The sequence below is a fragment of the Salvelinus namaycush genome, chromosome 40, assembly GCF_016432855.1.
Source record: "Salvelinus namaycush isolate Seneca chromosome 40, SaNama_1.0, whole genome shotgun sequence".
NCBI classification, from domain to species: Eukaryota; Metazoa; Chordata; class Actinopteri; order Salmoniformes; family Salmonidae; genus Salvelinus; species Salvelinus namaycush.
Window position 1 is genome coordinate 19,730,304 of NC_052346.1, and position 27,499 is coordinate 19,757,802.

Below are 27,499 nucleotides of genomic sequence, written 5' to 3' on the forward strand. Positions count from 1 at the left end.
TGCAAGAGTTGCGTCACTACAGTCCCTAGTTCAAATCCAGGCTGTATCATATCCGGCCGTGATTGGGAGTCCCATAGGGCGGCACACAATTGGCCGGGTTTGGCCGGTGTAGGCCGTCATTGTAAATAAGAATTTGTCCTTAACTGACTAGCCTAGTTAAATAAAGGTTAAAATAATAATAAGTGTTTTAAATAATTGCCATATTGATACGGGACGTATGTTATGTTCTTCCAGCTTCTATCCATGTACTTAGGATTCATTGTAGTTGACACAGTCCATAATGCAACGCATTCTGCTGCTGCTACGTGGTGTTATAATACTTCTCATCACCACTACACGGTTCTGACTTGATCTGGTCTGCTGTGAGTTGGAGGTAGTTCTGTCCCTGACCTGTGGTCCTGGTACACACGTACCACTCCTTCATGTTGGACACCGCCGGAGGCAGCGAGAGCCTGGAGGAGGAGCAGTTAGTCCGTGAAGCTACGTAATCCTGGGAACTACGTTTCCCAAGAATCCCTGTGAATGACAGGTCTATGGGTTCGGAGGTGGGAGAGGACTTGAGGGCGTTGAGGTGGATCTTCATGTGTTTTCGGAGGGAGCTGGGGTGTGTGTAGGACTTGAAGCAGCCGTGGGACTTGCAGTCGTACGGTTTGGCGCTGGTGTGGACCTGCGAGTGCTTCTTACGGTCACTGCTGTTGGCAAATTTCCGCAGGCAGCCGGGGAACTCACACCGAAATGGCTTCTCACCTAGAAAAAGAGGTGAAAGATGTTATGGGGAAGAAATAGAATGTCACATGATATCAGTCACAGGACTAAACATCTTCAACACAACATACAAGGTCCACCCTACTGTGTGTCCCATGCTCCATCTGTCAGCCTTGAGTTGATGTAGCTGCATGAAATATGTCAAACAGTGTCACTTCACTGATGGAGAACAATGTCCCTTTTCTACAGCTTTCTTCCCTGGGCCGTCCCTTTAAAAGGTCCTTCACTTCTTGTCAATGGCCAAACCCCACCACACAGTGTAGTCTACTACTCCACAAACAGGCTACTTCCTGAATAGCACTGTGGTGGAACATGTAAACACGATGACGTGCTCTGCCTGTCTGGCAAGCAGTGACTAACCTACTGTATATAAATCAGAAATGTTGTCCCATTGTTTAGTTTTAGTATAGGCCCAATGACGCCATGTAGAATAACATGACCTTTCACTATGGAATGAAGGAGACGAAGGGGTAGGTTCTTTGTTGGCATTCCCAGTGTCCTTTATGGAACATAATCTACATACCTGTGTGCGTGCGCGTGTGAATCTTGAGGTTTTCCGACCGAGCAAACACTTTCCCGCAGTCTGGGAAAGTGCAGGAGAACGGTTTCTCCCCAGTGTGTACCCTGATGTGGTTTATCAGTTTATATTTGGCTTTAAACGCCTTTCCTTCTCTCAGGCATTCTTCCCACATACAAACATGGCTCAGGGGCTCGAGCCCAGCGACGTGCTCGGTGCTTACGTGGTCCACCAGCTCGTGCATGGAGCTGAAAGTTTGGTCGCATATCCTTTGTTTTGAAGTTCGGTCACGGTGCTCGTGGTCCGTCCATTTGCAGACCAGCTCGGGCTTTATCGGCCTGTTGTTGTTGGTGGAGTATTCCGTATAGGCGCCCGTGGAGGAAGCGCGCGGTGGAGGAGAAGCGATGTATGAGATCATGGAATTGTTATTGCGGAGCAGAGAGTGGCCATTGTGGCGATGGCGACCACCCGGCCGCTGCATGGTAGTAGAGACGGGCCTCGAGCTGGCTGTCTTGCCTTTCTCTGTCCTTTATGCTTCCTGCAGCTGCAGATAGAAACCGCGCTGATTTGGGGAAACCACGTTGATTTTAACGCGGTCCGCCCAGGTTTTGGACTACCGAGTAGCATGAGGCATATTCTGTAAATTGGCCGTAAACCCGGTTAGAACCAGGTGGTCCGTCCCCACATAGTTGTAAGAAAAACTGGCAGATCTGTGACTGTATCCCAATGGTGTAAAATGGCGTCCTCTCTTCATCACCTCTTCCTCCGCTCAGGCGGCACTGATCTGAAAAACAGAAGAAAGCAATATGGCGGATGAGGGTTATTTATTTCCTCACTCCAGTCTTTTCAGATCAGTGGATTAGAAGGAAAGGAGATGAGAATATACTCGTAATTATTGAGATGCGCCCCCCAGTGGTAAGCACGAGGACGCTCGCCAAGTGAACATCTGTGGCATCTATAGGCCGGGCCCACATATGCATAATGTCAATGCCCTCTATAGCCTATCATGAAAAGCCAGGCTTACTTCAAATTTAATCAATGTTGGCTGATGGGCTTTTTCTCCCCCGATTAGCAAAAATAAACGTTGTTTTCTTTTGCCACGTTTGGTTTTGTTACAAACTAAATCCTTTCTATCTAAATCATTTGATAGTTGTGGCCACAACCATATATTTACAAAATGTAAAACGTGGAATTGTAAGAAATAAAACTTTTCCTTGGGCATTTGTCACATAATTGAATTCACAGTAGAATATCAAATATTTCGTTTGCAGAATATCCACTTTTCATTCTGTATATGGTTTAACACATTCAGTGGATAGTAAGGAACATGGGATGCCATGTTATGTTCCGAAATTAAAAGTCTTGAAGATTCTGCTAATAATTTGGAATCGGATTTCAAACATTTCCAATGCTATTTTGGTCCTATAACTGTTCTGTTGTGTTTTCCTCTGAGCCTCTAACAGGACAGGGTTAATGTTTTATGTTTCCACAGAGACACTTCATTCTCTCAGACTGAAGGGTTGTTTTTTCCCCTCCAACCCCAGAGCTGCAGGGCTGCCTTTGAACTCGACTCACTCCTGTGGTGTGGCCAGCGGGACAAAAGAGGTAGGCCCGTGCGTAACTGTAACCATGGAGAATGGAACTTTTTGGGGTCATTCTTCTCCTTGCTGTAATTCCATCTTATTCACTTTAAACATAAATATCCTTGGGTTTTTTATTTAGGCCTAACGAAATTGTATGGCTGAGGTGCATCAGTTAAAACAGATTTGAGCTTTGATCTGCCATAACATATGGTTAGCTTGCAAAATGTATTAAACGCTTGTGTGAGTGAAAATATATACTTTCCACACAACTGAATGCATATTTTTTCCCATCACTGTTCAGCTTTCAAGCAACGTAAAGGATGTGACTCGTTTCACTTTCAAGATTTCACCTAACATTTGTAATTTTCCCGTTAAGACTTTCCATAGTAATAAAACATGGGCGGAGCAAGCATCGATTAGTCATGAGACGCTTGCCTGTAATTGGTGGAATGGCTGGGATCGGGATGAGCTGCAGTGGCCAATTAGAGTGCGTTTGGTGAACACCCGGGGTTCTGTAAAAAGGGGAGGTAAGAAGTGCCCATTGAAGACCCTGGGATAAGCATTTTCACGTTGTAGTGAACAGTCATACTTACAAACAGCATTCTGAAGATACACAACAAGACCTTTATTAATTCCCGGGTAAATTACCTGGCACATTCCTGTTGAGACTCCTGCAAAACTATCCATTGACAGTTTGGGGAAGTTTTTTTCTCCTTGGGGTGCTTAGGAATTATCTGGAATGTGTTTTGCAGGAAGATATTGAGTCCTCATTTGAGAAAGAAACATATTTTTATTTAGAGCTTTTGGACACTTCTTCAACCGCTTTCTACGCACGCCTACAGTTCAAATATTTACTTTGCGCATCATTCCATTCATCGAGCCCAGGCTCGTGCTGTGATGCTGTTGGAGGGAGGTCACCAGCAATCAGGCACAGGGGTCAGTGCGAGCGCGTTCCAAAGGCACCACTCAGCGCATTCACCAGTCGAGATGCAGGAGAGAGACCCCAGCTTTATGGAGTCGGTCCACATCGCCAGCCAGGGACCCGGGTATGGCCCATCCTACGCCAACTCCTCACGGGACTTTATCCTGCGTAACCGGGGATTCGGAGACTCTTCCCCTGCCAGCGATCAGCACTCTCTCCTCAGGACTATGGCTGGGTCTCTCCATCACTCACACGTAGAGGGCCAGGGCCACGGGCATGGACACCTCCTCTTTCCCGGGATGCACGACCAGCCTCATGGTTCTGCTAACGTGCTGGGCGGCCGGTTGGGACTACCAGGGGAGGTATTCGGGAGAGCGGACCAGTATCACCATGTTTCCGGTCCAAGGGGCGACCCTTACGGCCAATATGGGGCCATGGGTCACAACATGGGCATGGCAGCTCACCACCACCATCACCCAGCCGCGTTCTTCCGCTTCATGCGGCAGCAGTGCATCAAACAAGAGTTGATCTGCAAGTGGATAGACCCGGATCAGCCCGGCGGGGCGAGCCGGTGCTGTGGCAAGACCTACGGCACCATGCACGAACTGGTTACGCACGTCTCCGTGGAGCACGTCGGTGGGCCCGAGCAGAGTAGCCACACCTGCTTCTGGGAAGAGTGCCCGCGCGAGAACAAATCGTTCAAGGCCAAATACAAGCTGGTGAATCATATTCGGGTGCACACTGGAGAGAAGCCTTTCGCGTGCCCGTTCCCCGCGTGCAGCAAGGTCTTTGCGCGCTCTGAGAACTTGAAGATACACAAGAGAACTCACACAGGTAATTTAAAACGAAATATAGCCTCATTATTGTTATGTTGTGTTACTTTTTATAATTTTTTTAAACTTTAGTTTATTTGGTAAATATTTTCTTAACTCTTCTTGAACTGCACTGTTGGTTAAGGGCTTGTAAGTTAGCATTTCACGGTAAGGTCTACACTTTTTGTATGTGACGAATAAAGTTTGATTTGATTTTGATTTGATGTCTGCAGGTTGAATATCTCATGGATATAAACGTCACTTTTAGATATCTGATTTGACTTTTGTATGAAGTGAGGTCGTTTAGAAGGTCTATAGTAAGTGTCCCCAGGCTGGTGTACTGCGTGTGTCCTTCAAAAATGATTCATAACTCTCCCATGTTTTTATTTGTCGATGTGCTTTGGGTTTTATCGGTAGGGCCTATAGCTAAATCGTATCAGATATTTGAAAACAACTGTGACTGTATTTAAACCAACAAACACATTTAAACTAATCTCCTCATTCTGTTCTCTTCCAGGGGAGAAACCGTTCATGTGTGATTTCTTCGGCTGCGACAGACGCTTCGCCAACAGCAGTGACCGCAAGAAACACCTGCACGTTCACACGTCTGACAAGCCCTATCTGTGCAAGAAGTGTGACAAGTCCTACACACACCCAAGCTCTCTGAGAAAACATATGAAGGTCAGTTTTCTCTCTGTGCCAAAATATACTTATCCTGGACAGCTTTGTTCTGTGACAAAATTGGGGAAACTTTTGTGCCTACATTGTAGTCATCTTTGAGAGTGTTTTTTGACAGATTTGTTTTTATTTATTTTAGGTGCACGATTCTTTGTCAGTAGCAGACACTTCGCCCGGAGCCAGCAGCGGGTATGAGTCCTCGACGCCCCCGAGTTTAGTGTCCCCTGTCTCGGAGACCCAGAGCAACATGTCCCCGGACTCTGCGGTCCTCGGTAGCGGACACAGCAACCTCTCGTCCAACTTCAGTGAGTGGTATGTCTGAAGACCACACTCAAGACTAACGGGAAAACGACGGCAAAACATACAATGAGCATCTGACTGGCCTAAATGGACGCTTTACGCGCGATTGAAATATGAATCAAGAACGTTGCACTAAAACATTGGAAGCCAAAGAAGAAAATGTCTTATGTAAAATAACAAACGTTATCTTTCTTTCGATGGTTGTTTAATTATCAGTATTATGATTCTCATATCAGTCTTTCGCTGTCATTTTGAGATCGCTTATTTTTTATAGTTGATTGTGAGTTTGAGACTGAACATTAAATATTTTAAATAAGTGCCAAAGTTAACCTTAGTTTAATTGTGCACGTGTTTTTTTTATTGGAAACAAGTTTTGGTTGAAGTTGAACAGGTTGAATATGCGTTGTCCTCCATGAACGACCTCTTGAGATGCCCAGTTGAGACATAATTTATATAAAAAGAAAGTTGCTGTTTTGTTTTGCTGTAAGTCTATTATGTTTCGAAACTTGTTAATAAAATGAATCTGATGTTTAAAATGCCTGTCTTAATTCCTTTTTTAAAATTCGTGTCTCTCTGTAAATGTTTTGCATTAAAAGAAAGTTCAGTTTGAACGACTCCCTGCACCAACAAGTATGATATGGAAGTCTAAATTCTGTATGTACCCTAATGATATGTAAGATAATAAATGACATGTATGCATAAATTATCATGGGTCTTCTGTTCAGAATCATCAATTCAGTGATTAATTATTTATTTGGAGCTCCAATGGTTTTTTTAAAGTAATGTCTTAATCCTTAATATGGCTGGACAACTTGGATTGATCACCACCAAACTATTGTTTATGAGAAATAGAACTTCTTTTGTTATTTCATGTTAGTTTAAAAAAAAAAAGGTCATTGAAATGAGACCCCTTTAGTTTATTAATTCGACCATTTAAAAAACAAACAACACGAGTAAAATCAGCGAGGAGAACAAAGTCTGGCGCTGTGTTCGAATACCCATGCTAACATACCGTGTACTACACACTCAATTTACATCGCAAATAGTGCGGTTAGTATGACTATTTTAACACAGCGACAGTCATTTCTTACAGGTTGGAGTGTACACGGCCTGCTGTATTCTGTTTTTATTCCTGTCATTGCAGTGGACAATAACGAGATACTACACAACAGGAAAGAACGGTAAAAGAGTTGGGGAAAGAAGACTATAGGCTAACATAGACCTAATTCCATCTATAGACCTAATTCCATCATTTCAGTTTTTATAGATTTCTTCCCCATTTCCAGAGAATAATGAAGATACATTGATATTGTACATGACTGTATGACACTGTATGACACTAAAATTACATTTAGAAAATATAGTTATAATGGATTTCTTCTAGGCGTATATCTGTAAAAGTCCACAAATTCCACTCGAAATGCCTACTATGTTGATAATATTCAACATCATTGTTCATATCATTTGAAAAGGTGAGAAAACAGATGGACAAAGAAGTAAGACGAGACTTGCATTATAAAACTAGGTTACTGTATGATCCATTAAATCTAAATACATTGAACCCCTCAAGCTCTACGGACGTCCTTCTGGTCACTCGATTTGATTGGAAGACGGAGCACACTCCCCTGTCATACGTCACTACTGCGCTCCCCTCACCCGGACAGACATGGCGGCGTACATGATCACTTCAACCCTGCAAAGAGTTTTGCTTGTTGCTAAGGTGAGCTGTCAGTTATTGCAACCTTAATCTTGTAGTTATTTCAAATTCATGTAGAGCTCTTGCAAAACCGAAACACCCGAAAATATATGCTTTTAATACAAGTTTCTAGCACCACACAATCGGACATCTTTTCGCTAGCCTGCCAAGCTAGCAAGTCCGTCTGCCACTCACACACCTTCTCTCAAGCCGTCTCTCTTCTTTTGAAGTTTGTAAGAGAGTAGAGAATGCTTACATATCTGACATTTAAATGTTGTATTTCGCGGTATAAATGTTTGTTATATTTGTATTAGAGAATGTACAGCTTCGTCCATTCCTCCTCTGTCAATGTCAAAGCGTCCAAACCGTTAGCATCTTGCTAATAAGTTGTTACACTTCATAACACAATCGTGAACTGGTTGAACCTTCACCACATGACTAAATGTAACTGTCTTTGAATGAAAAACGGTCCTTGAATGTAACGTTGTGACCTGAACAGCTATCGTATATCGGGATATGCCTTCTTTCCAGCTCAGCAATTCTGGGCGCTGTTGGTGTACTAGAAACAACACAGCAGCCATCACGTTTAACCTTCACCTCTTTGTGATGTTCGGCATGTGCCCATTATAAAGAATAGCGAAGAGTGGTGTTTCTGATGTTCGCGTGTGGTACTATAACGTTCATGTTTCTGATGTTCGCGTGCGGTACTATAACGTTCATGTTTCTGATGTTTGCGTGTGGTACTATAACGTTCATGTTTCTGATGTTTGCGTGTGGTACTATAACGTTCATGTTTCTGATGTTTGCGTGTGGTACTATAACGTTCATGTTTCTGAAATGTTTCCCTGCAGCATGCCTCTTTCCAGTCCAGATGCTGTGTGGCGTCCAGTCGAGTACAGTACTCCACCGTTTATGATTCCAATGAGAAGGTAACATATGATTCACAGGGTGCAGGGCTGTCACAATGATGCATGGAAGGCTAGGAGCAATGTTCCCTCAATTTTGGGGGGGCACTGAGCACATTTCAGGTCTTGTGAGTGGAAACTTGAAAGTTGTGAGAATGTTGTGCAACTTCCGGCGAGTGTTTACAGTGAACAGAGGTTGTACCCTTACAGTTTTAGACAGATAGGCTATTGGAGCATAATGTAGGCCTACCAACAAATCCAATGGAGCAAATCCCAGAACATTTAAACATGCAAATAGCTTTTGATATATAGCCTACAGGGGATTGAAAGACAGCTCGTGGGCTACTCCCCCACCAATAGAATTCTACTCCGTTGTGCTCTGGCTCCGCCTACAACATCACAGACTCAATCTTGCAAAGTTAGATTTGTTTTGGCTTATTACATTGAAAAGGGGCTGATATAATGTTGATTTGATCACAGAAAGTATTGAGACCCCTTGACTTTTTCCACATTTTGTTACATTACAGCTGTATTCTAAATTGATTAAATCGTTTCCCCCCCTCATCAATATACACACAATACCCCATAATGTCAAAGCAAAAACAGCTTTTTAGAATTTGTTTTGCTAATTAAAAAAAATATAAAAAACTGAAATCACATTTACATACACTACCGGTCAAAAGTTTTACAACACCTCCTCATTCAAGGGTTTTTCTTAATTTTTTACAATTTTCTACATTGTAGAATAATATTGAAGACATCAAAACTATGAAAAAACACATATGGAATCATGTAGTAACCAAAAATGTGTTAAACATATCAAAATATATTTTATTTTTGAGATTCTTCAAAGTAGCCACCCTTTGCCTTCTTTCCTTAATGTGTTTGAGCCAGTCAGTTATGTTGTGACAAGGTATGGGTGGTATTGTCATCGAGGCAAAGGGTGGCTATTTGAAGAATCTCTCAGTCCCTGCCACTGAAAAACATCCCCACAGCATGATGCTGCCACCACCATGCTTCACCGTAGGGATGGTGCCAGGTTTCCTCAGAAGTGACGCTTGGCATTCAGGCTAAAGAGTTCAATCTTGGTTTCATCAGACCAGAGAATCTTGTTTCTCATGGTCTGAAAGTCTTTAGGTACCTTTTGGCAAACTCCAAGCGGGCTGTCATGTGCCTTTTACTGAGGAGTCGCTTCTGTCTGACCACTCTACCATAAAGGCCTGATTGGTGGAGTGCTGCAAAGATGGTTGTCCTTCCAGAAGGTTCTCCCATCTCCACAAAGGAACTCTGGAGCTCTATCAGAGTGACCATCGGGTTCTTGGTCACCTCCCTGACCAAGGTGTTGACAGACCTCTGCTTAAATACAGTACTTTGTGTTGACAGACCTCTGATTAAATACAGTACTTTGTGTTGACAGACATCTGATTTAAATGCAGAACTTTGTCATGACTTGCGGAGGTTTGTCAACATGAACCTGAGTAACACAGAATGTGTTTTATTTGTTGCTTGCAGAGTATTACCTTTTCTCTCTCTAAATGTTACAAGGGGAAACCTTCATTTCCCTCCATCCCCAATATAAACAACATGTCACATCCTCCGAGCTGCTGTTTGATCTCCAAACCGCCATGCCAACCGTGCCTCTGGCCATAGTGTTTAGCAGTAGGCCAGGCAGGGGGTTGAGCTGTGAGTGGGGGGGGGGGTAAGAGGGGACAGAGGAAAGACGCTCCATTTAATAAGGTGTTCAGACCAGAGGAACGGAAAGACAGAACCAGACGCTTTCACTTACTGTGTTTCTACGTGTTTACTGGTACACACACACACACACACACAGGAGCAAATGATTTGTTGTGACAATGAGTTCCCAAACTAATCTCTTTCTTCCCTTTCACCCTACTAGACCTTTGATAAGATCCTTATTGCAAACAGAGGAGAGATCGCCTGCAGGGTAAGACTGTGTGCTATGTTAACCTGAGAGCCAGTGGTGCTTAGTTAAAAGACAGAGGATGAAAGCCCTCCTAAGCCATACCGTGCCACATCTCTCTACTGCGCCTATAGCAGGTCTATAGCACCTAGTAAACATTATAGGCTATTATTATTGATGTATTGAATAAAAGTTGATACCACGTCTTCTTCTTTGCCTCTGGCAGGTGATGAAAACATGTAAGAAGATGGGTATCAAAACAGTGGCGGTGCACAGTGATGTCGACGCCAGCGCGGTAAGTCTGTCTGGTCTTGTGACGGTGTGTTATAGTGACCCCATACAGCCAGAGGTATTGTGGCGGTGTGTTATATTGACCCCATACAGCCAGACGTATTGAGGTGGTGTGTTATAATGACCCCATACAGCCAGACGTATTGTGGCGGTGTGTTATAATGACCCCATACAGCCAGACGTATTGTGGCGGTGTGTTATATTGACCCCATACAGCCAGAGGTATTGAGGTGGTGTGTTATAATGACCCCATACAGCCAGAGGTATTGAGGTGGTGTGTTATAATGACCCCATACAGCCAGAGGTATTGTGGCGGTGTGTTATAATGACCCCATACAGCCAGAGGTATTGTGGCGGTGTGTTATATTGACCCCATACAGCCAGAGGTATTGAGGTGGTGTGTTATATTGACCCCATACAGCCAGAGGTATTGAGGCGGTGTGTTATATTGACCCCATACAGCCAGAGGTATTGAGGCAGTGTGTTATATTGACCCCATACAGCCAGAGGCAGTGTGTTTTAATGACCCCATACAGCCAGAGGTATTGTGGCGGTGTGTTATATTGACCCCATACAGCCAGAGGTATTGAGGTGGTGTGTTATAATGACCCCATACAGCCAGAGGTATTGAGGTGGTGTGTTATATTGACCCCATACAGCCAGAGGTATTGTGGCGGTATGTTATATTGACCCCATACAGCCAGAGGTATTGTGGCGGTGTGTTATATTGACCCCATACAGCCAGACGTATTGTGGCGGTGTGTTATATTGACCCCATACAGCCAGAGGTATTGTGGCGGTGTGTTATATTGACCCCATACAGCCAGAGGTATTGAGGCAGTGTGTTATATTGACCCCATACAGCCAGAGGTATTGAGGCAGTGTGTTATATTGACCCCATACAGCCAGAGGCAGTGTGTTTTAATGACCCCATACAGCCAGAGGTATTGTGGCGGTGTGTTATATTGACCCCATACAGCCAGACGTATTGTGGCGGTGTGTTATATTGACCCCATACAGCCAGAGGTATTGTGGCGGTGTGTTATATTGACCCCATACAGCCAGAGGTATTGTGGCGGTGTGTTATATTGACCCCATACAGCCAGAGGTATTGAGGTGGTGTGTTATAATGACCCCATACAGCCAGAGGTATTGTGGCGGTGTGTTATATTGACCCCATACAGCCAGACGTATTGTGGCGGTGTGTTATATTGACCCCATACAGCCAGAGGTATTGAGGTGGTGTGTTATATTGACCCCATACAGCCAGAGGTATTGTGGCGGTGTGTTATATTGACCCCATACAGCCAGACGTATTGTGGCGGTGTGTTATATTGACCCCATACAGCCAGAGGCAGTGTGTTTTAATGACCCCATACAGCCAGAGGTATTGTGGCGGTGTGTTATATTGACCCCATACAGCCAGAGGTATTGAGGTGGTGTGTTATAATGACCCCATACAGCCAGAGGTATTGAGGTGGTGTGTTATATTGACCCCATACAGCCAGAGGTATTGTGGCGGTATGTTATATTGACCCCATACAGCCAGAGGTATTGTGGCGGTGTGTTATATTGACCCCATACAGCCAGACGTATTGTGGCGGTGTGTTATATTGACCCCATACAGCCAGAGGTATTGTGGCGGTGTGTTATATTGACCCCATACAGCCAGAGGTATTGTGGCGGTGTGTTATATTGACCCCATACAGCCAGAGGTATTGAGGTGGTGTGTTATAATGACCCCATACAGCCAGAGGTATTGTGGCGGTGTGTTATATTGACCCCATACAGCCAGACGTATTGTGGCGGTGTGTTATATTGACCCCATACAGCCAGAGGTATTGAGGTGGTGTGTTATATTGACCCCATACAGCCAGAGGTATTGTGGCGGTGTGTTATATTGACCCCATACAGCCAGACGTATTGTGGCGGTGTGTTATATTGACCCCATACAGCCAGAGGTATTGAGGTGGTGTGTTATAATGACCCCATACAGCCAGAGGTATTGAGGTGGTGTGTTATAATGACCCCATACAGCCAGAGGTATTGAGGTGGTGTGTTATAATGACCCCATACAGCCAGAGGTATTGTGGCGGTATGTTATATTGACCCCATACAGCCAGAGGTATTGTGGCGGTGTGTTATAATGACCCCATACAGCCAGAGGTATTGTGGCGGTGTGTTATATTGACCCCATACAGCCAGACGTATTGTGGCGGTGTGTTATATTGACCCCATACAGCCAGAGGTATTGAGGCGGTGTGTTATATTGACCCCATACAGCCAGAGGTATTGAGGCGGTGTGTTATATTGACCCCATACAGCCAGAGGTATTGAGGCAGTGTGTTATATTGACCCCATACAGCCAGCGGTATTGAGGTGGTGTGTTATATTGACCCCATACAGCCAGAGGTATTGTGGCGGTGTGTTATAATGACCCCATACAGCCAGAGGTATTGTGGCGGTGTGTTATATTGACCCCATACAGCCAGAGGTATTGAGGTGGTGTGTTATAATGACCCCATACAGCCAGAGGTATTGTGGCGGTGTGTTATATTGACCCCATACAGCCAGACGTATTGTGGCGGTGTGTTATATTGACCCCATACAGCCAGAGGTATTGAGGTGGTGTGTTATATTGACCCCATACAGCCAGAGGTATTGTGGCGGTGTGTTATATTGACCCCATACAGCCAGACGTATTGTGGCGGTGTGTTATATTGACCCCATACAGCCAGAGGTATTGAGGCGGTGTGTTATATTGACCCCATACAGCCAGAGGTATTGTGGCGGTGTGTTATATTGACCCCATACAGCCAGAGGTATTGTGGCGGTGTGTTATAATGACCCCATACAGCCAGAGGTATTGAGGTGGTGTGTTATATTGACCCCATACAGCCAGAGGTATTGTGGCGGTGTGTTATAATGACCCCATACAGCCAGAGGTATTGTGGCGGTGTGTTATAATGACCCCATACAGCCAGAGGTATTGTGGCGGTGTGTTATATTGACCCCATACAGCCAGAGGTATTGAGGTGGTGTGTTATATTGACCCCATACAGCCAGAGGTATTGTGGCGGTGTGTTATATTGACCCCATACAGCCAGAGGTATTGTGGCGGTGTGTTATAATGACCCCATACAGCCAGAGGTATTGTGTTATAATGATGGCTAAATGAGAAGGTTAGTTGTATTTGGATAAGAGCGTCTGCTAAATGACTTAAATGTAAATGTAAATGTATTTACAGGCTGGTAAAATCACATAGTAGGCCTTTAACTGGGTGTGATATTGACTTTCCAGCACTGAGAGCCTCTTGGTCAGACGGGTGGGTAGACACGGTTGTTTATTGGACTCCTCTAGTTGCCAAGGTGACTAACATTCCAAAACGTTGACGTTGACCATGACACGAGGGGTAGATGGGGGACTGTTGAGTACCCACCAAAACATTAACGTTATTGTTGTCCCTGACACAGGGGGTAGATGGGGGACTGTTGAGTACCCACCAAAACGTTGACGTTGACCCTGACACGGGGTAGATGGGGACTGTTGAGTACCCACCAAAACGTTGACGTTGACCCTGACACGGGGTAGATGGGGACTGTTGAGTACCCACCAAAACGTTGACCAGGACACAGGGGTAGATGGGGGACTGTTGAGTACCCACCAAAACGTTGACCAGGACACAGGGGGTAGATGGGGGACTGTTGAGTACCCACCAAAACGTTGACCAGGACACAGGGGGTAGATGGGGGACTGTTGAGTACCCACCAAAACGTTGACCAGGACACAGGGGTAGATGGGGGACTGTTGAGTACCCACCAAAACGTTGACCAGGACACAGGGGGTAGATGGGGGACTGTTGAGTACCCACCAAAACGTTGACCAGGACACAGGGGGTAGATGGGGGACTGTTGAGTACCCACCAAAACGTTGACCAGGACACAGGGGTAGATGGGGGACTGTTGATGTGCTCCGGAGGCTCTACGGTTGATGTTAATATTGTTGTATGTCAATGAACCAGATGTAATGGACCAAGTACAGCTCCTAAGATGGACCAGATGTGTGTCAATGTAATGGACAAAGGACGACCCGTAAGATGGACCAGGTAATAGTGAAGTCCCATTGACCTGTGGATGTGTTGGACAGGTTTTGAAGTGGTGTTTAGCTGTGGAGCAGACATGATGCCTCCCTTAACACTTCTTTGTTAAGAGACGCAGGGAACCAACTGGCCTGTAACCCCCTTCCCACCCCCCCGAGACACACACACACACACACACACACACACACACACACACACACACACACACACACACACACACACACACACACTCTCCTTCTGCCACCTTGTTGATCCAGATGTTGATGTTAATCCTGTGGAATGTGTCCTGGTGGTGACAGTGTCTGTCACTCAATCTGCTGAGGGTCTGGCTCCGTGGGGGGGGGGGGATGGTGATGTGAGATTCAGAAGATGATTGGCTGCTTGGCCTTGATGTTGTGTTTTCAGAATACCACTCTCACCCAATGAAACATTTCTTCCTTGTTTTACAACTTGTTTAATTTAACAGAAAAGGTCTGTGTCAGATGAATGGACCACAGTTGATGCTCTGGCTAGTTTTTGTCCTCTTGAATATTTAGTTATTTAAAATGATGCTACATAGATGTTGTATAATTTCAGCCAGTAGTTTTGAAAGTAGCGTTCGAGCCAAAACCTCATCCATTTCCTGTGATACGTTGGGTCCTGCAAAAAAAAAAATCTAAGTGCTTAAGATCCCGTTCTGTCTGTAGTGTCTGTAGTGCCAGTGTCTGTAGTGTTGTCTGTGTCTGTAGTGTTGTCTGTGTCTGTAGTGTTGTCTGTGTCTGTAGTGTTGTCTGTGTCTGTAGTGTTGTCTGTCTGTAGTTCCTCTGTCTGTAGTAGTGGCTCTGTCTGTAGTAGTGTCTGTGTCTGTAGTTCCTGTGTCTGTAGTACTGTGTCTGCGGTAGTGTCTGTAGTAGTGCTAGTGTCTGTAGTGCGGTCTGTGTCTGTAGCATATGCGTCTGTAGTAGTGTATGTGTCTGTATCAGTGTCTGTATCAGTGTCTGTAGTGGTGTCTGTAGTGGTGTCTGTGTCTGTGGTAGTGCCAGTGTCTGTGGTAGTGCACGTGTCTGTGGTAGTGCCCGTGTCTGTGGTAGTGCCAGTGTCTGTGGTAGTGTCTGTAGTAGTGTCTGTATCAGTGTCTGTAGTAGTGCCCGTGTCTGTGGTAGTGCCAGTGTCTGTGGTAGTGTCTGTAGTAGTGCCAGTGTCTGTGGTAGTGTCTGTGGTAGTGCCAGCGTCTGTGGTAGTGCTTGTGTCTGCTGTAGTGGCTGTGTCTGTGGTTGTGTCTGCTGCGTCTGCGGTAGTGTCTGCTGCGTCTGCGGTAGTGTCTGCTGCGTCTGCGGTAGTGTCTGCTGCGGTAGTGTCTGCTGCGGTAGTGTCTGCTGCGGTAGTGTCTGCTGCGGTAGTGTCTGCTGCGGTAGTGTCTGCTGCGGTAGTGTCTGCTGCGGTAGTGTCTGCTGCGTCTGCGGTAGTGTCTGCTGCGTCTGCGGTAGTGTCTGCTGCGTCTGCGGTAGTGTCTGCTGCGTCTGCGGTAGTGTCTGCTGCGGTAGTGTCTGCTGCGGTAGTGTCTGCTGCGGTAGTGTCTGCTGCGGTAGTGTCTGCTGCGGTAGTGTCTGCTGCGTCTGCGGTAGTGTCTGCTGCGTCTGCGGTAGTGTCTGCTGCGTCTGCGGTAGTGTCTGCTGCGGTAGTGTCTGCTGCGGTAGTGTCTGCTGCGTCTGCGGTAGTGTCTGCTGCGTCTGCGGTAGTGGCTGCGTGTGCGCCAGTGTCTGTGAACCATATGATTGAGGCTTGCCGCTTTGGCCGCATTTGAATAAATACTTGTTTTTCTCTGTGCCACCTCAGGTCCATGTGAAGATGGCTGACGAGGCAGTGTGTGTAGGCCCCGCCCCCACCAACAAGAGCTACCTCAACATGGACGCCATCATGGACGCTATCAGGAAGACTGGATCCCAGGCCGTGAGATTTACGACACACGTTGACACACACACACACACACACACACATAACACACACACAAACACATCAACTTTTAAACACACACACCAACATTTGAACACACACACCAACATTTGAACACACACACCAACATTTGAACACACACACGGTTGTGTTTGCTGATGTGTTTGAAACCTTTTCTCTTCTGTGTCTGAAGGTGCATCCAGGCTACGGCTTTCTGTCTGAAAATAAAGAGTTTGCCAAGAGACTGGTGAGTAGTGCTGGGATTTACAACTGTTGGGAACACACACACCTCTCTGTATTTCCCCCTCTGTTTCCCTTATCAACAGGCTTCAGCACCCCCTGAAGTTAATTTTATTAAGGGTGTGATTCTCCGGGTGAAAACCTGATATGGAAACTTAACACACAGACGCCAAAAGGCTCACTTCATGATAAGAAAATGTAACATCTTTCAAATTATTTGAAGTAATTTACTTAAAGAAGAATGTTTTCGCAGTTATACCTCCACATTACACGGGCCCAATGTCCTGCAGACAGACACAAGACTTGACAACTTAAATAAAGGTTAAATTAAAGACCCCTCCGACGTTCAGCTGATGACACATGGAACCATGCCGTTATGCAAGGCTGTGTTGGTACGTTTAGCTGATGACACACATGGAACCATGCCGTTATGCAAGGCTGTGTTGGTACGTTTAGCTGATGACACATGGAACCATGCCGTTATGCAAGGCTGTGTTGGTACGTTTAGCTGATGACACATGGAACCATGCCGTTATGCAAGGCTGTGTTGGTACGTTTAGCTGATGACACACATGGAACCATGCCGTTATGCAAGGCTGTGTTGGTACGTCTAGCTGATGACACATGGAACCATGCCGTTATGCAAGGCTGTGTTGGTACGTTTAGCTGATGACACACATGGAACCATGCCGTTATGCAAGGCTGTGTTGGTACGTTTAGCTGATGACACATTGAACCATGCTGTTATGCAAGGCTGTGTTGGTACGTTTAGCTGATGACACATGGAACCATGCCGTTATGCAAGGCTGTGTTAGTACGTTTAGCTGATGACACATGGAACCATGCCGTTATGCAAGGCTGTGTTGGTACGTCTAGCTGATGACACACATGGAACCATGCCGTTATGCAAGGCTGTGTTAGTACGTTTAGCTGATGACACATGGAACCATGCCGTTATGCAAGGCTGTGTTAGTACGTTTAGCTGATGACACATGGAACCATGCCGTTATGCAAGGCTGTGTTGGTACGTTTAGCTGATGACACATGGAACCATGCCGTTATGCAAGGCTGTGTTGGTACGTTTAGCTGATGACACATGGAACCATGCCGTTATGCAAGGCTGTGTTGGTACGTTTAGCTGATGACACATGGAACCATGCCGTTATGCAAGGCTGTGTTGGTACGTTTAGCTGATGACACACATGGAACCATGCCGTTATGCAAGGCTGTGTTGGTACGTTTAGCTGATGACACATGGAACCATGCCGTTATGCAAGGCTGTGTTGGTACGTTTAGCTGATGACACATGGAACCATGCCGTTATGCAAGGCTGTGTTGGTACGTTTAGCTGATGACACACATGGAACCATGCCGTTATGCAAGGCTGTGTTGGTACGTTTAGCTGATGACACACATGGAACCATGCGGTTATGCAAGGCTGTGTTGGTACGTTTAGCTGATGACACACATGGAACCATGCCGTTATGCAAGGCTGTGTTGGTACGTTTAGCTGATGACACACGTGGAACCATGCCGTTATGCAAGGCTGTGTTAGTACGTTTAGCTGATGACACATGGAACCATGCCGTTATGCAAGGCTGTGTTGGTACGTTTAGCTGATGACACACATGGAACCATGCCGTTATGCAAGGCTGTGTTAGTACGTTTAGCTGATGACACATGGAACCATGCCGTTATGCAAGGCTGTGTTGGTACGTCTAGCTGATGACACACATGGAACCATGCCGTTATGCAAGGCTGTGTTGGTACGTTTAGCTGATGACACATGGAACCATGCCGTTATGCAAGGCTGTGTTGGTACGTTTAGCTGATGATACATGGAACCATGCTGTTATGCAAGGCTGTGTTGGTACGTCTAGCTGATGACACATGGAACCATGCCGTTATGCAAGGCTGTGTTGGTACGTTTAGCTGATGACACATGGAACCATGCCGTTATGCAAGGCTGTGTTGGTACGTCTAGCTGATGACACATGGAACCATGCCGTTATGCAAGGCTGTGTTGGTACGTTTAGCTGATGACACATGGAACCATGCCGTTATGCAAGGCTGTGTTGGTACGTTTAGCTGATGACACACATGGAACCATGCCGTTATGCAAGGCTGTGTTGGTACGTTTAGCTGATGACACACATGGAACCATGCCGTTATGCAAGGCTGTGTTAGTACGTTTAGCTGATGACACACATGGAACCATGCCGTTATGCAAGGCTGTGTTGGTACGTTTAGCTGATGACACATGGAACCATGCCGTTATGCAAGGCTGTGTTGGTACGTTTAGCTGATGACACATGGAACCATGCCGTTATGCAAGGCTGTGTTAGTACGTTTAGCTGATGACACACGTGGAACCATGCCGTTATGCAAGGCTGTGTTAGTACGTTTAGCTGATGACACATGGAACCATGCCGTTATGCAAGGCTGTGTTAGTACGTTTAGCTGATGACACACATGGAACCATGCCGTTATGCAAGGCTGTGTTGGTACGTTTAGCTGATGACACATGGAACCATGCCGTTATGCAAGGCTGTGTTAGTACGTCTAGCTGATGACACACACATGGAACCATGCCGTTATGCAAGGCTGTGTTAGTACGTCTAGCTGATGACACATGGAACCATGCCGTTATGCAAGGCTGTGTTAGTACGTCTAGCTGATGACACATGGAACCATGCCGTTATGCAAGGCTGTGTTAGTACGTTTAGCTGATGACACACATGGAACCATGCCGTTATGCAAGGCTGTGTTGGTACGTTTAGCTGATGACACACATGGAACCATGCCGTTATGCAAGGCTGTGTTGGTACGTTTAGCTGATGACACATGGAACCATGCCGTTATGCAAGGCTGTGTTAGTACGTCTAGCTGATGACACACACATGGAACCATGCCGTTATGCAAGGCTGTGTTAGTACGTCTAGCTGATGACACACACATGGAACCATGCCGTTATACAAGGCTGTGTTGGTACGTTTAGCTGATGACACACATGGAACCATGCCGTTATGCAAGGCTGTGTTGGTACGTTTAGCTGATGACACATGGAACCATGCCGTTATGCAAGGCTGTGTTAGTACGTTTAGCTGATGACACACATGGAACCATGCCGTTATGCAAGGCTGTGTTGGTACGTTTAGCTGATGACACACGTGGAACCATGCCGTTATGCAAGGCTGTGTTGGTACGTTTAGCTGATGACACATGGAACCATGCTGTTATGCAAGGCTGTGTTGGTACGTTTAGCTGATGACACACGTGGAACCATGCCGTTATGCAAGGCTGTGTTGGTACGTTTAGCTGATGACACATGGAACCATGCCGTTATGCAAGGCTGTGTTGGTACGTTTAGCTGATGACACACATGGAACCATGCCGTTATGCAAGGCTGTGTTAGTACGTTTAGCTGATGACACATGGAACCATGCCGTTATGCAAGGCTGTGTTGGTACGTTTAGCTGATGACACACGTGGAACCATGCCGTTATGCAAGGCTGTGTTGGTACGTTTAGCTGATGACACATGGAACCATGCTGTTATGCAAGGCTGTGTTGGTACGTTTAGCTGATGACACACGTGGAACCATGCCGTTATGCAAGGCTGTGTTGGTACGTTTAGCTGATGACACACGTGGAACCATGCCGTTATGCAAGGCTGTGTTGGTACGTTTAGCTGATGACACACATGGAACCATGCCGTTATGCAAGGCTGTGTTAGTACGTTTAGCTGATGACACATGGAACCATGCCGTTATGCAAGGCTGTGTTAGTACGTTTAGCTGATGACACACATGGAACCATGCCGTTATGCAAGGCTGTGTTGGTACGTTTAGCTGATGACACATGGAACCATGCCGTTATGCAAGGCTGTGTTAGTACGTTTAGCTGATGACACATGGAACCTTGCCGTTATGCAAGGCTGTGTTGGTACGTTTAGCTGATGACACATGGAACCATGCCGTTATGCAAGGCTGTGTTGGTACGTTTAGCTGATGACACATGGAACCATGCCGTTATGCAAGGCTGTGTTAGTACGTTTAGCTGATGACACATGGAACCATGCCGTTATGCAAGGCTGTGTTGGTACGTTTAGCTGATGACACACATGGAACCATGCCGTTATGCAAGGCTGTGTTAGTACGTTTAGCTGATGACACACATGGAACCATGCCGTTATGCAAGGCTGTGTTGGTACGTTTAGCTGATGACACACATGGAACCATGCCGTTATGCAAGGCTGTGTTAGTACGTTTAGCTGATGACACATGGAACCATGCCGTTATGCAAGGCTGTGTTGGTACGTTTAGCTGATGACACATGGAACCATGCCGTTATGCAAGGCTGTGTTGGTACGTTTAGCTGATGACACATGGAACCATGCCGTTATGCAAGGCTGTGTTGGTACGTTTAGCTGATGACACATGGAACCATGCCTTTATGCAAGGCTGTGTTGGTACGTTTAGCTGATGACACACATGGAACCATGCTGTTATGCAAGGCTGTGTTAGTACGTTTAGCTGATGACACATGGAACCATGCCGTTATGCAAGGCTGTGTTGGTACGTTTAGCTGATGACACACATGGAACCATGCCGTTATGCAAGGCTGTGTTGGTACGTTTAGCTGATGACACATGGAACCATGCCGTTATGCAAGGCTGTGTTGGTACGTTTAGCTGATGACACACGTGGAACCATGCCGTTATGCAAGGCTGTGTTGGTACGTTTAGCTGATGACACACGTGGAACCATGCCGTTATGCAAGGCTGTGTTGGTACGGCAAATCTAAAACTCACCTAGTTCCACAGGAAAATAACAACATGCATATTTACCTCATGGTTAACTAAGTACCTCTCCCACCATCATTCAATGTCCTAAAACAACCCTGACATCGCTCCCTCCCATTCCACACTCCCATTGAATGCATTCAGTTGTACAATTTACTAGGTATTCCCCTTTTTCCTTTCCGTTGTGGCGTATCATGCAAGGCACCCGAAGGTGGGCCATAGTACATTGAAGCTAATCCCACAGGTAAATGGCATAATTTCCTTCATTGGAACTAAAACATCTCCCATGATTTGAATCATCCCCAATACCCAGTATCCCCCATTCCTATTGTGTTGCCCTGGAACAAGGCTCTTGCTCTGTATGTGAGTGGGTCGTCCGCTGCCTGATGGGAGCCTGCTGTGGAAATGGAGATGTCATTACATTAGCAAGTCAATGGGCCTCCCCCTCCTGTAACAGTGGGTGAATAGTTAGTGCCAGATTTACGCATTGCAAAACGCTCTGGGGGTGAGGGGTAAAGCTGGGGGGGGATTAGGGTAAGGGTTCTGTTAGCATGAGAAAGCACCTCAGGCTGAATAGAGCTGAAGGGATACGGGGGTTGGAGTATAGTAGAATGTATTGTCCCTCAATGTGTCGGTGGATCCTTCCATTTTAAAATAAATGTGTAATTATTTTTGGTCTCTGCAGATGAACACGAGCATTTCACACTTGTGTTGAGCGCTCTAGGACACATGCACCCACTTAACTCAGGGGTCCGATTACACCACCTCTTATTGTTGGAGACTCATTTGTTTGCGCCTGGCAGAATGGCGCGTGGTGCTCCGCTCACTAGTGTGTTAAGAACAGCCGTTTGGACGTGAGAGGATGAGGCAGGTCTGAAAAGGCTCAGCCGGGTTTATTGTGATTTAAATAGTGAGATGTCACAACATGGTACCAGAGGAGGGAGGGAGGATAGATGTTTGTCATTGTGTGTCTTCATTTAGAGCAGGTTTCCCCAACTCAGTCCTGCCCCCCTGGGAGTATGTTTGGTAATAATCAAACATGATGATGAGTTGGTTATTGGAATCAGCGTAACAAACCAAAACGTGCACCCGGGGGAGGGGCCCCAGGACCGAGTTGGGGAAACACTGATTTAGAGGATGATAGGTTGTGTGTTTTTCATTGGGTCCTCGTATAAAGGACAGATGTTTGTTGTTGTTAAACGCTGTTGATCGCTGAAACCTGAACTAAAAACCTTGGTTTAAAATCTGACAGTGTTTTTAATATACATTTATTTTATTTTGGATCCTGCGGCTCTGTTGGGCTAAATTGCTGTGAGCGCTGCTATCGGTCTCGAGACACGAAAGCCCAGCTAGCCTAGCTGTCTTGGCGGTCTCAAATGGAGGCCGCTATTGAATGTTTCCAGCGCTGCAGGAGCTATGTTGACTTTGTTCCGGGACAATGTGGACCAGGCTGACTTTCAATGTAGCAACTGCTTGCTTGCGGAAGCCTACAGGAGCAAAGTAGCTACTTTTAGCAAGCAAGTAGCAAACCTACACAAGCTACTGGGGAACCCGCCTACTCTTTCATCTTCTTCCACCCCATTAGCCGGACGCTGCTTTGTTCTAGTGGAAGTTTCGCCGCCGTGTCGGCTCTCCACAGCCGATTGGCCGGTGCTCGGCAGGGTTCCATCCCCGAAGGGGTCTCCCCCTTCCCTGGAGAACGGCGTTGTTCTCGACCCAACTAACCAGCCACGGAGGTACGTCACTCGCCGTGGAAGTTGAAAGAGGCGTCCTCTGACAACGGGGGTCTCCATGGAGATGTTGAGCCCAGAACTGACACAGACCAGAAACGGCTTTGCTGCACTGGATCCAGAGGTTCCGGCGCCTTCTTCCTTGGGGGCTTCCCAATCAAGATCGGATCCGGAGGTACCTGCGTCTTCGTCCTCGGTCCTGTCTCCCTCTCCGGTCGCTCCTATCTCAGCTTCAGATCCTCGGAGCTCCCACCCTCAACAGACCGTGAGGCTGCCTGAGAGACCGGTCCATTCAACATCACCAGCTGTCATCATAGGCAGCACTATGGTGAGAAACATCTCGGTCCCCAAGGCAAAAACCCTGTTCTACCCAGGAGCACGAGTACAGGACATCACAAGGCTGCTTCCTACTGTTCTACCCAGGAGTACGAGTACAGGACATCACAAGGCTGCTTCCCACTGTTCTACCCAGGAGCACGAGTACAGGACATCACAAGGCTGCTTCCCACTGTTCTACCCAGGAGCACGAGTACAGGACATCACAAGGCTGATTCCTACTGTTCTACCCAGGAGCACGAGTACAGGACATCACAAGGCTGATTCCTACTGTTCTACCCAGGAGCACGAGTACAGGACATCACAAGGCTGCTTCCCACTGTTCTACCCAGGAGCACGAGTACAGGACATCACAAGGCTGCTTCCTACTGTTCTACCCAGGAGCACGAGTACAGGACATCACAAGGCTGCTTCCGACTGTTCTACCCAGGAGCACGAGTACAGGACATCACAAGGCTGCTTCCTACTGTTCTACCCAGGAGCACGAGTACAGGACATCACAAGGCTGCTTCCGACTGTTCTACCCAGGAGCACGAGTACAGGACATCACAAGGCTGCTTCCCACTGTTCTACCCAGGAGCACGAGTACAGGACATCACAAGGCTGCTTCCTACTGTTCTACCCAGGAGCACGAGTACAGGACATCACAAGGCTGCTTCCCACTGTTCTACCCAGGAGTACGAGTACAGGACATCACAAGGCTGCTTCCGACTGTTCTACCCAGGAGCACGAGTACAGGACATCACAAGGCTGCTTCCCACTGTTCTACCCAGGAGCACGAGTACAGGACATCACAAGGCTGCTTCCCACTGTTCTACCCAGGAGTACGAGTACAGGACATCACAAGGCTGCTTCCCACTGTTCTACCCAGGAGCACGAGTACAGGACATCACAAGGCTGCTTCCCACTGTTCTACCCAGGAGTACGAGTACAGGACATCACAAGGCTGCTTCCTACTGTTCTACCCAGGAGCACGAGTACAGGACATAACAAGGCTGCTTCCCACTGTTCTACCCAGGAGCACGAGTACAGGACATCACAAGGCTGCTTCCCACTGTTCTACCCAGGAGCACGAGTACAGGACATCACAAGGCTGCTTCCCACTGTTCTACCCAGGAGCACGAGTACAGGACATCACAAGGCTGCTTCCGACTGTTCTACCCAGGAGCACGAGTACAGGACATCACAAGGCTGCTTCCCACTGTTCTACCCAGGAGCACGAGTACAGGACATAACAAGGCTGCTTCCTACTGTTCTACCCAGGAGTACGAGTACAGGACATAACAAGGCTGCTTCCTACTGTTCTACCCAGGAGCATGAGTACAGGACATCACAAGGCTGCTTCCTACTGTTCTACCCAGGAGCACGAGTACAGGACATAACAAGGCTGCTTCCGACTGTTCTACCCAGGAGCACGAATACAGGACATAACAAGGCTGCTTCCTACTGTTCTACCCAGGAGCACGAGTACAGGACATCACAAGGCTGCTTCCTACTGTTCTACCCAGGAGTACGAGTACAGGACATCACAAGGCTGCTTCCGACTGTTCTACCCAGGAGCACGAGTACAGGACATCACAAGGCTGCTTCCTACTGTTCTACCCAGGAGTACGAGTACAGGACATAACAAGGCTGCTTCCTACTGTTCTACCCAGGAGCACGAGTACAGGACATCACAAGGCTGCTTACTACTGTTCTACCCAGGAGCACGAGTACAGGACATCACAAGGCTGCTTCCTACTGTTCTACCCAGGAGCACGAGTACAGGACATCACAAGGCTGCTTCCTACTGTTCTACCCAGGAGCACGAGTACAGGACATCACAAGGCTACAAGGCTGTTTCCCACTGTTCTACCCAGGAGCACGAGTACAGGACATCACAAGGCTGCTTCCTACTGTTCTACCCAGGAGCACGAGTACAGGACATCACAAGGCTGCTTCCTACTGTTCTACCCAGGAGCACGAGTACAGGACATCACAAGGCTGCTTCCGACTGTTCTACCACCGATGCCAGGAGCTGACACTGTCGTAGTCCATGTGGGGTCAAACGACATCAGGAGGGCTAGCTTGGAACATTTGAAAATGTATTTTAAAGAACTGATTTTAGCATTAAGATTCCAAAAAACGGCCAATCATTTCAGGTCCAGTACCATCGTTGGGCCGCGGGTGTGAAAAATTCAGCAGACTGCTGGCATTACACAACTGGCTAAAAGACTACTGTAGCTCTGCTGGAGTCACTTTTTTATAGATAACTTTGACACCTTCTGGAAACCGTAGATACTCTACAGGAATGACGGAGTCCATCCAAATGATCTTGGCTCCTGGACTCTGTCCACGCATTTCAATGCTGCGTTGAAACACTGACTGGTTGTTAATCCCTACCATTGTGACAATGAGTTGTCATAATGCTGCATCAAATGTACATGATCCAAGGGGCATTGGCAAACACAATGTAAGTCATTTAATTTATGTACCCCTAATTACACCGAATACTTCTGTTAATCCTACAGCTATTGTAAGCAGTAATCATGAGACTATGAACCAGAGTTACACTGTTAGCACTGAGGCGGTGTCCTAGTAGGAAGACTACTTTGTGCAGCTCACCCTGCACAATCAGCTCCAATGTAAATAACATGAGTAAGTCTACTTCTGACAAACTTCCCAGTAAAGCGTTAAAAACATCAAGCAACCCAGGAAAGTGCAAAGAAATAGCCCATATTAACATATGTAGCCTAAGAAACAAGGTCCATGAAGTCAATAACTTGATTGTAACATTTATATTCTGACTATCTCTGAAACTCACTTAGATAATACCTTTGATACAGTGGTAGCAATACATGGTTATAACATTTACAGAAAAGACAGAAATGTCAACGGAGGCGGTGTTGCGGTCTATATTCAGAACCACATTCCTGGAAAGCATAGAGAAGATCTAATCAATCAATCAAGTTTATTTTATATAGCCCTTCGTACATCAGCTAATATCTCGAAGTGCTGTACAGAGACCCAGCCTAAAACCCCAAACAGCTAGAATGCAGGTGTAGAAGCACGGTGGCTAGGAAAAACTCCCTAGAAAGGCCAAAACCTAGGAAGAAACCTAGAGAGAAACCAGGCTATGAGGGGTGGCCAGTCCTCTTCTGGCTGTGCCGGGTGGAGATTATAACAGAACTATGCCAAGATGTTCAAAAATGTTCATAAGTGACAAGCATGGTCAAATAATAATCATGAATAATTTTCAGTTGGCTTTTCATAGCCGATCATTAAGAGTTGAAAAACAACAGGTCTGGGACAGGTGGCGGTTCCATAACCGCAGGCAGAACAGCTGAAACCGGAACAGCAGCAAGGCCAGGCGGACTGGGGACAGCAAGGAGCCACCACGCCCGGCAGTCCCGACGTATGGTCCCAGGGCTCAGGTCCTCCGAGAGAAAGAAAGAGAGAAGGAGAAAATTAGAGAGAGCCAAGATTTTCAAAATGTTCATAAATGACAAGCATGGTCAAATAATAATCAGGAATAATTTTCAGTTGGCTTTTCATAGCCGATCATTAAGAGTTGAAAAACAACAGGTCTGGGACAGGTGGCGGTTCCATAACCGCAGGCAGAACAGCTGAAACCGGAACAGCAGCAAGGCCAGGCGGACTGGGGGCAGCAGGGAGTCGTCATGCCCGGTAGTCCTGACGTATGGTCCTAGGGCTCAGGTTCTCAGAGAGAGAGAAAGAAAGAGAGAACGAGAGAATTAGAGAAAGCATACTTAAATTCACACAGGACACTGGATAAGACAGGAGAAGTACTCCAGGTATAACCAACTGACCCTAGCCCCCCGACACAAACTACTGCAGCATAAATACTGGAGGCTGAGACAGGAGCGGTCAGGAGACACTGTGGCCCCATCCGAAGATACCCCCGGACAGGGCCAAATAGGAAGGATATAACCCCACCCACTTTGCCAAAGCACAGCCCCCGCACCACTG

General features: G+C 46.6%; 3 protein-coding genes across 3 annotated transcripts in view; 2 read left to right on the plus strand and 1 right to left on the minus strand.

The window, feature by feature from the left end:
• Nucleotides 1-275: 275 nt before the first annotated feature.
• LOC120033768 (zinc finger protein ZIC 5-like) lies at nucleotides 276-2,021 on the minus strand. Its single transcript, XM_038980225.1, has 2 exons — nucleotides 1,289-2,021; nucleotides 276-747 (listed from the first exon to the last, which is right to left on the minus strand). The coding sequence occupies exons 1-2, from the start codon at nucleotides 1,761-1,763 to the stop codon at nucleotides 302-304; spliced, it is 921 nt and encodes a 306-aa protein (XP_038836153.1). The 5' UTR covers nucleotides 1,764-2,021; the 3' UTR covers nucleotides 276-301.
• Nucleotides 1,141-6,105, plus strand: LOC120033769 (zinc finger protein ZIC 2-like). Its single transcript, XM_038980226.1, has 4 exons — nucleotides 1,141-1,235; nucleotides 2,775-4,621; nucleotides 5,117-5,280; nucleotides 5,417-6,105. The coding sequence occupies exons 2-4, from the start codon at nucleotides 3,763-3,765 to the stop codon at nucleotides 5,597-5,599; spliced, it is 1,206 nt and encodes a 401-aa protein (XP_038836154.1). The 5' UTR covers nucleotides 1,141-1,235; nucleotides 2,775-3,762; the 3' UTR covers nucleotides 5,600-6,105.
• Nucleotides 6,106-7,221: 1,116 nt separating this feature from the next.
• The window catches only part of pcca (propionyl-CoA carboxylase subunit alpha), a 76,705-nt gene continuing 56,427 nt past the window's right edge, over nucleotides 7,222-27,499 (plus strand). Inside the window, exons 1-6 of the mRNA XM_038979658.1 lie at nucleotides 7,222-7,297; nucleotides 8,125-8,202; nucleotides 10,076-10,123; nucleotides 10,326-10,394; nucleotides 16,305-16,418; nucleotides 16,615-16,668. Coding sequence (XP_038835586.1) covers nucleotides 7,244-7,297; nucleotides 8,125-8,202; nucleotides 10,076-10,123; nucleotides 10,326-10,394; nucleotides 16,305-16,418; nucleotides 16,615-16,668 — 417 coding nt within the window. The 5' untranslated portion in view covers nucleotides 7,222-7,243. The remainder of the gene's footprint in view (nucleotides 7,298-8,124; nucleotides 8,203-10,075; nucleotides 10,124-10,325; nucleotides 10,395-16,304; nucleotides 16,419-16,614; nucleotides 16,669-27,499) is intronic.

Excerpts from the sequence above, each read along its gene's own strand:
- LOC120033768 (XM_038980225.1), bottom strand. The coding sequence starts at position 1,763 with ATGCAGCGGCCGGGTGGTCGCCATCGCCACAATGGCCACTCTCTGCTC. Across the intron at positions 748-1,288 it reads TCACACGCGCACGCACACAG|GTGAGAAGCCATTTCGGTGT; the intron begins GTATGTAGATTA and ends CTCTTTTTCTAG.
- LOC120033769 (XM_038980226.1), top strand. The coding sequence starts at position 3,763 with ATGCTGTTGGAGGGAGGTCACCAGCAATCAGGCACAGGGGTCAGTGCG. Across the intron at positions 4,622-5,116 it reads ACACAAGAGAACTCACACAG|GGGAGAAACCGTTCATGTGT; the intron begins GTAATTTAAAAC and ends GTTCTCTTCCAG. Across the intron at positions 5,281-5,416 it reads CTCTGAGAAAACATATGAAG|GTGCACGATTCTTTGTCAGT; the intron begins GTCAGTTTTCTC and ends TATTTATTTTAG.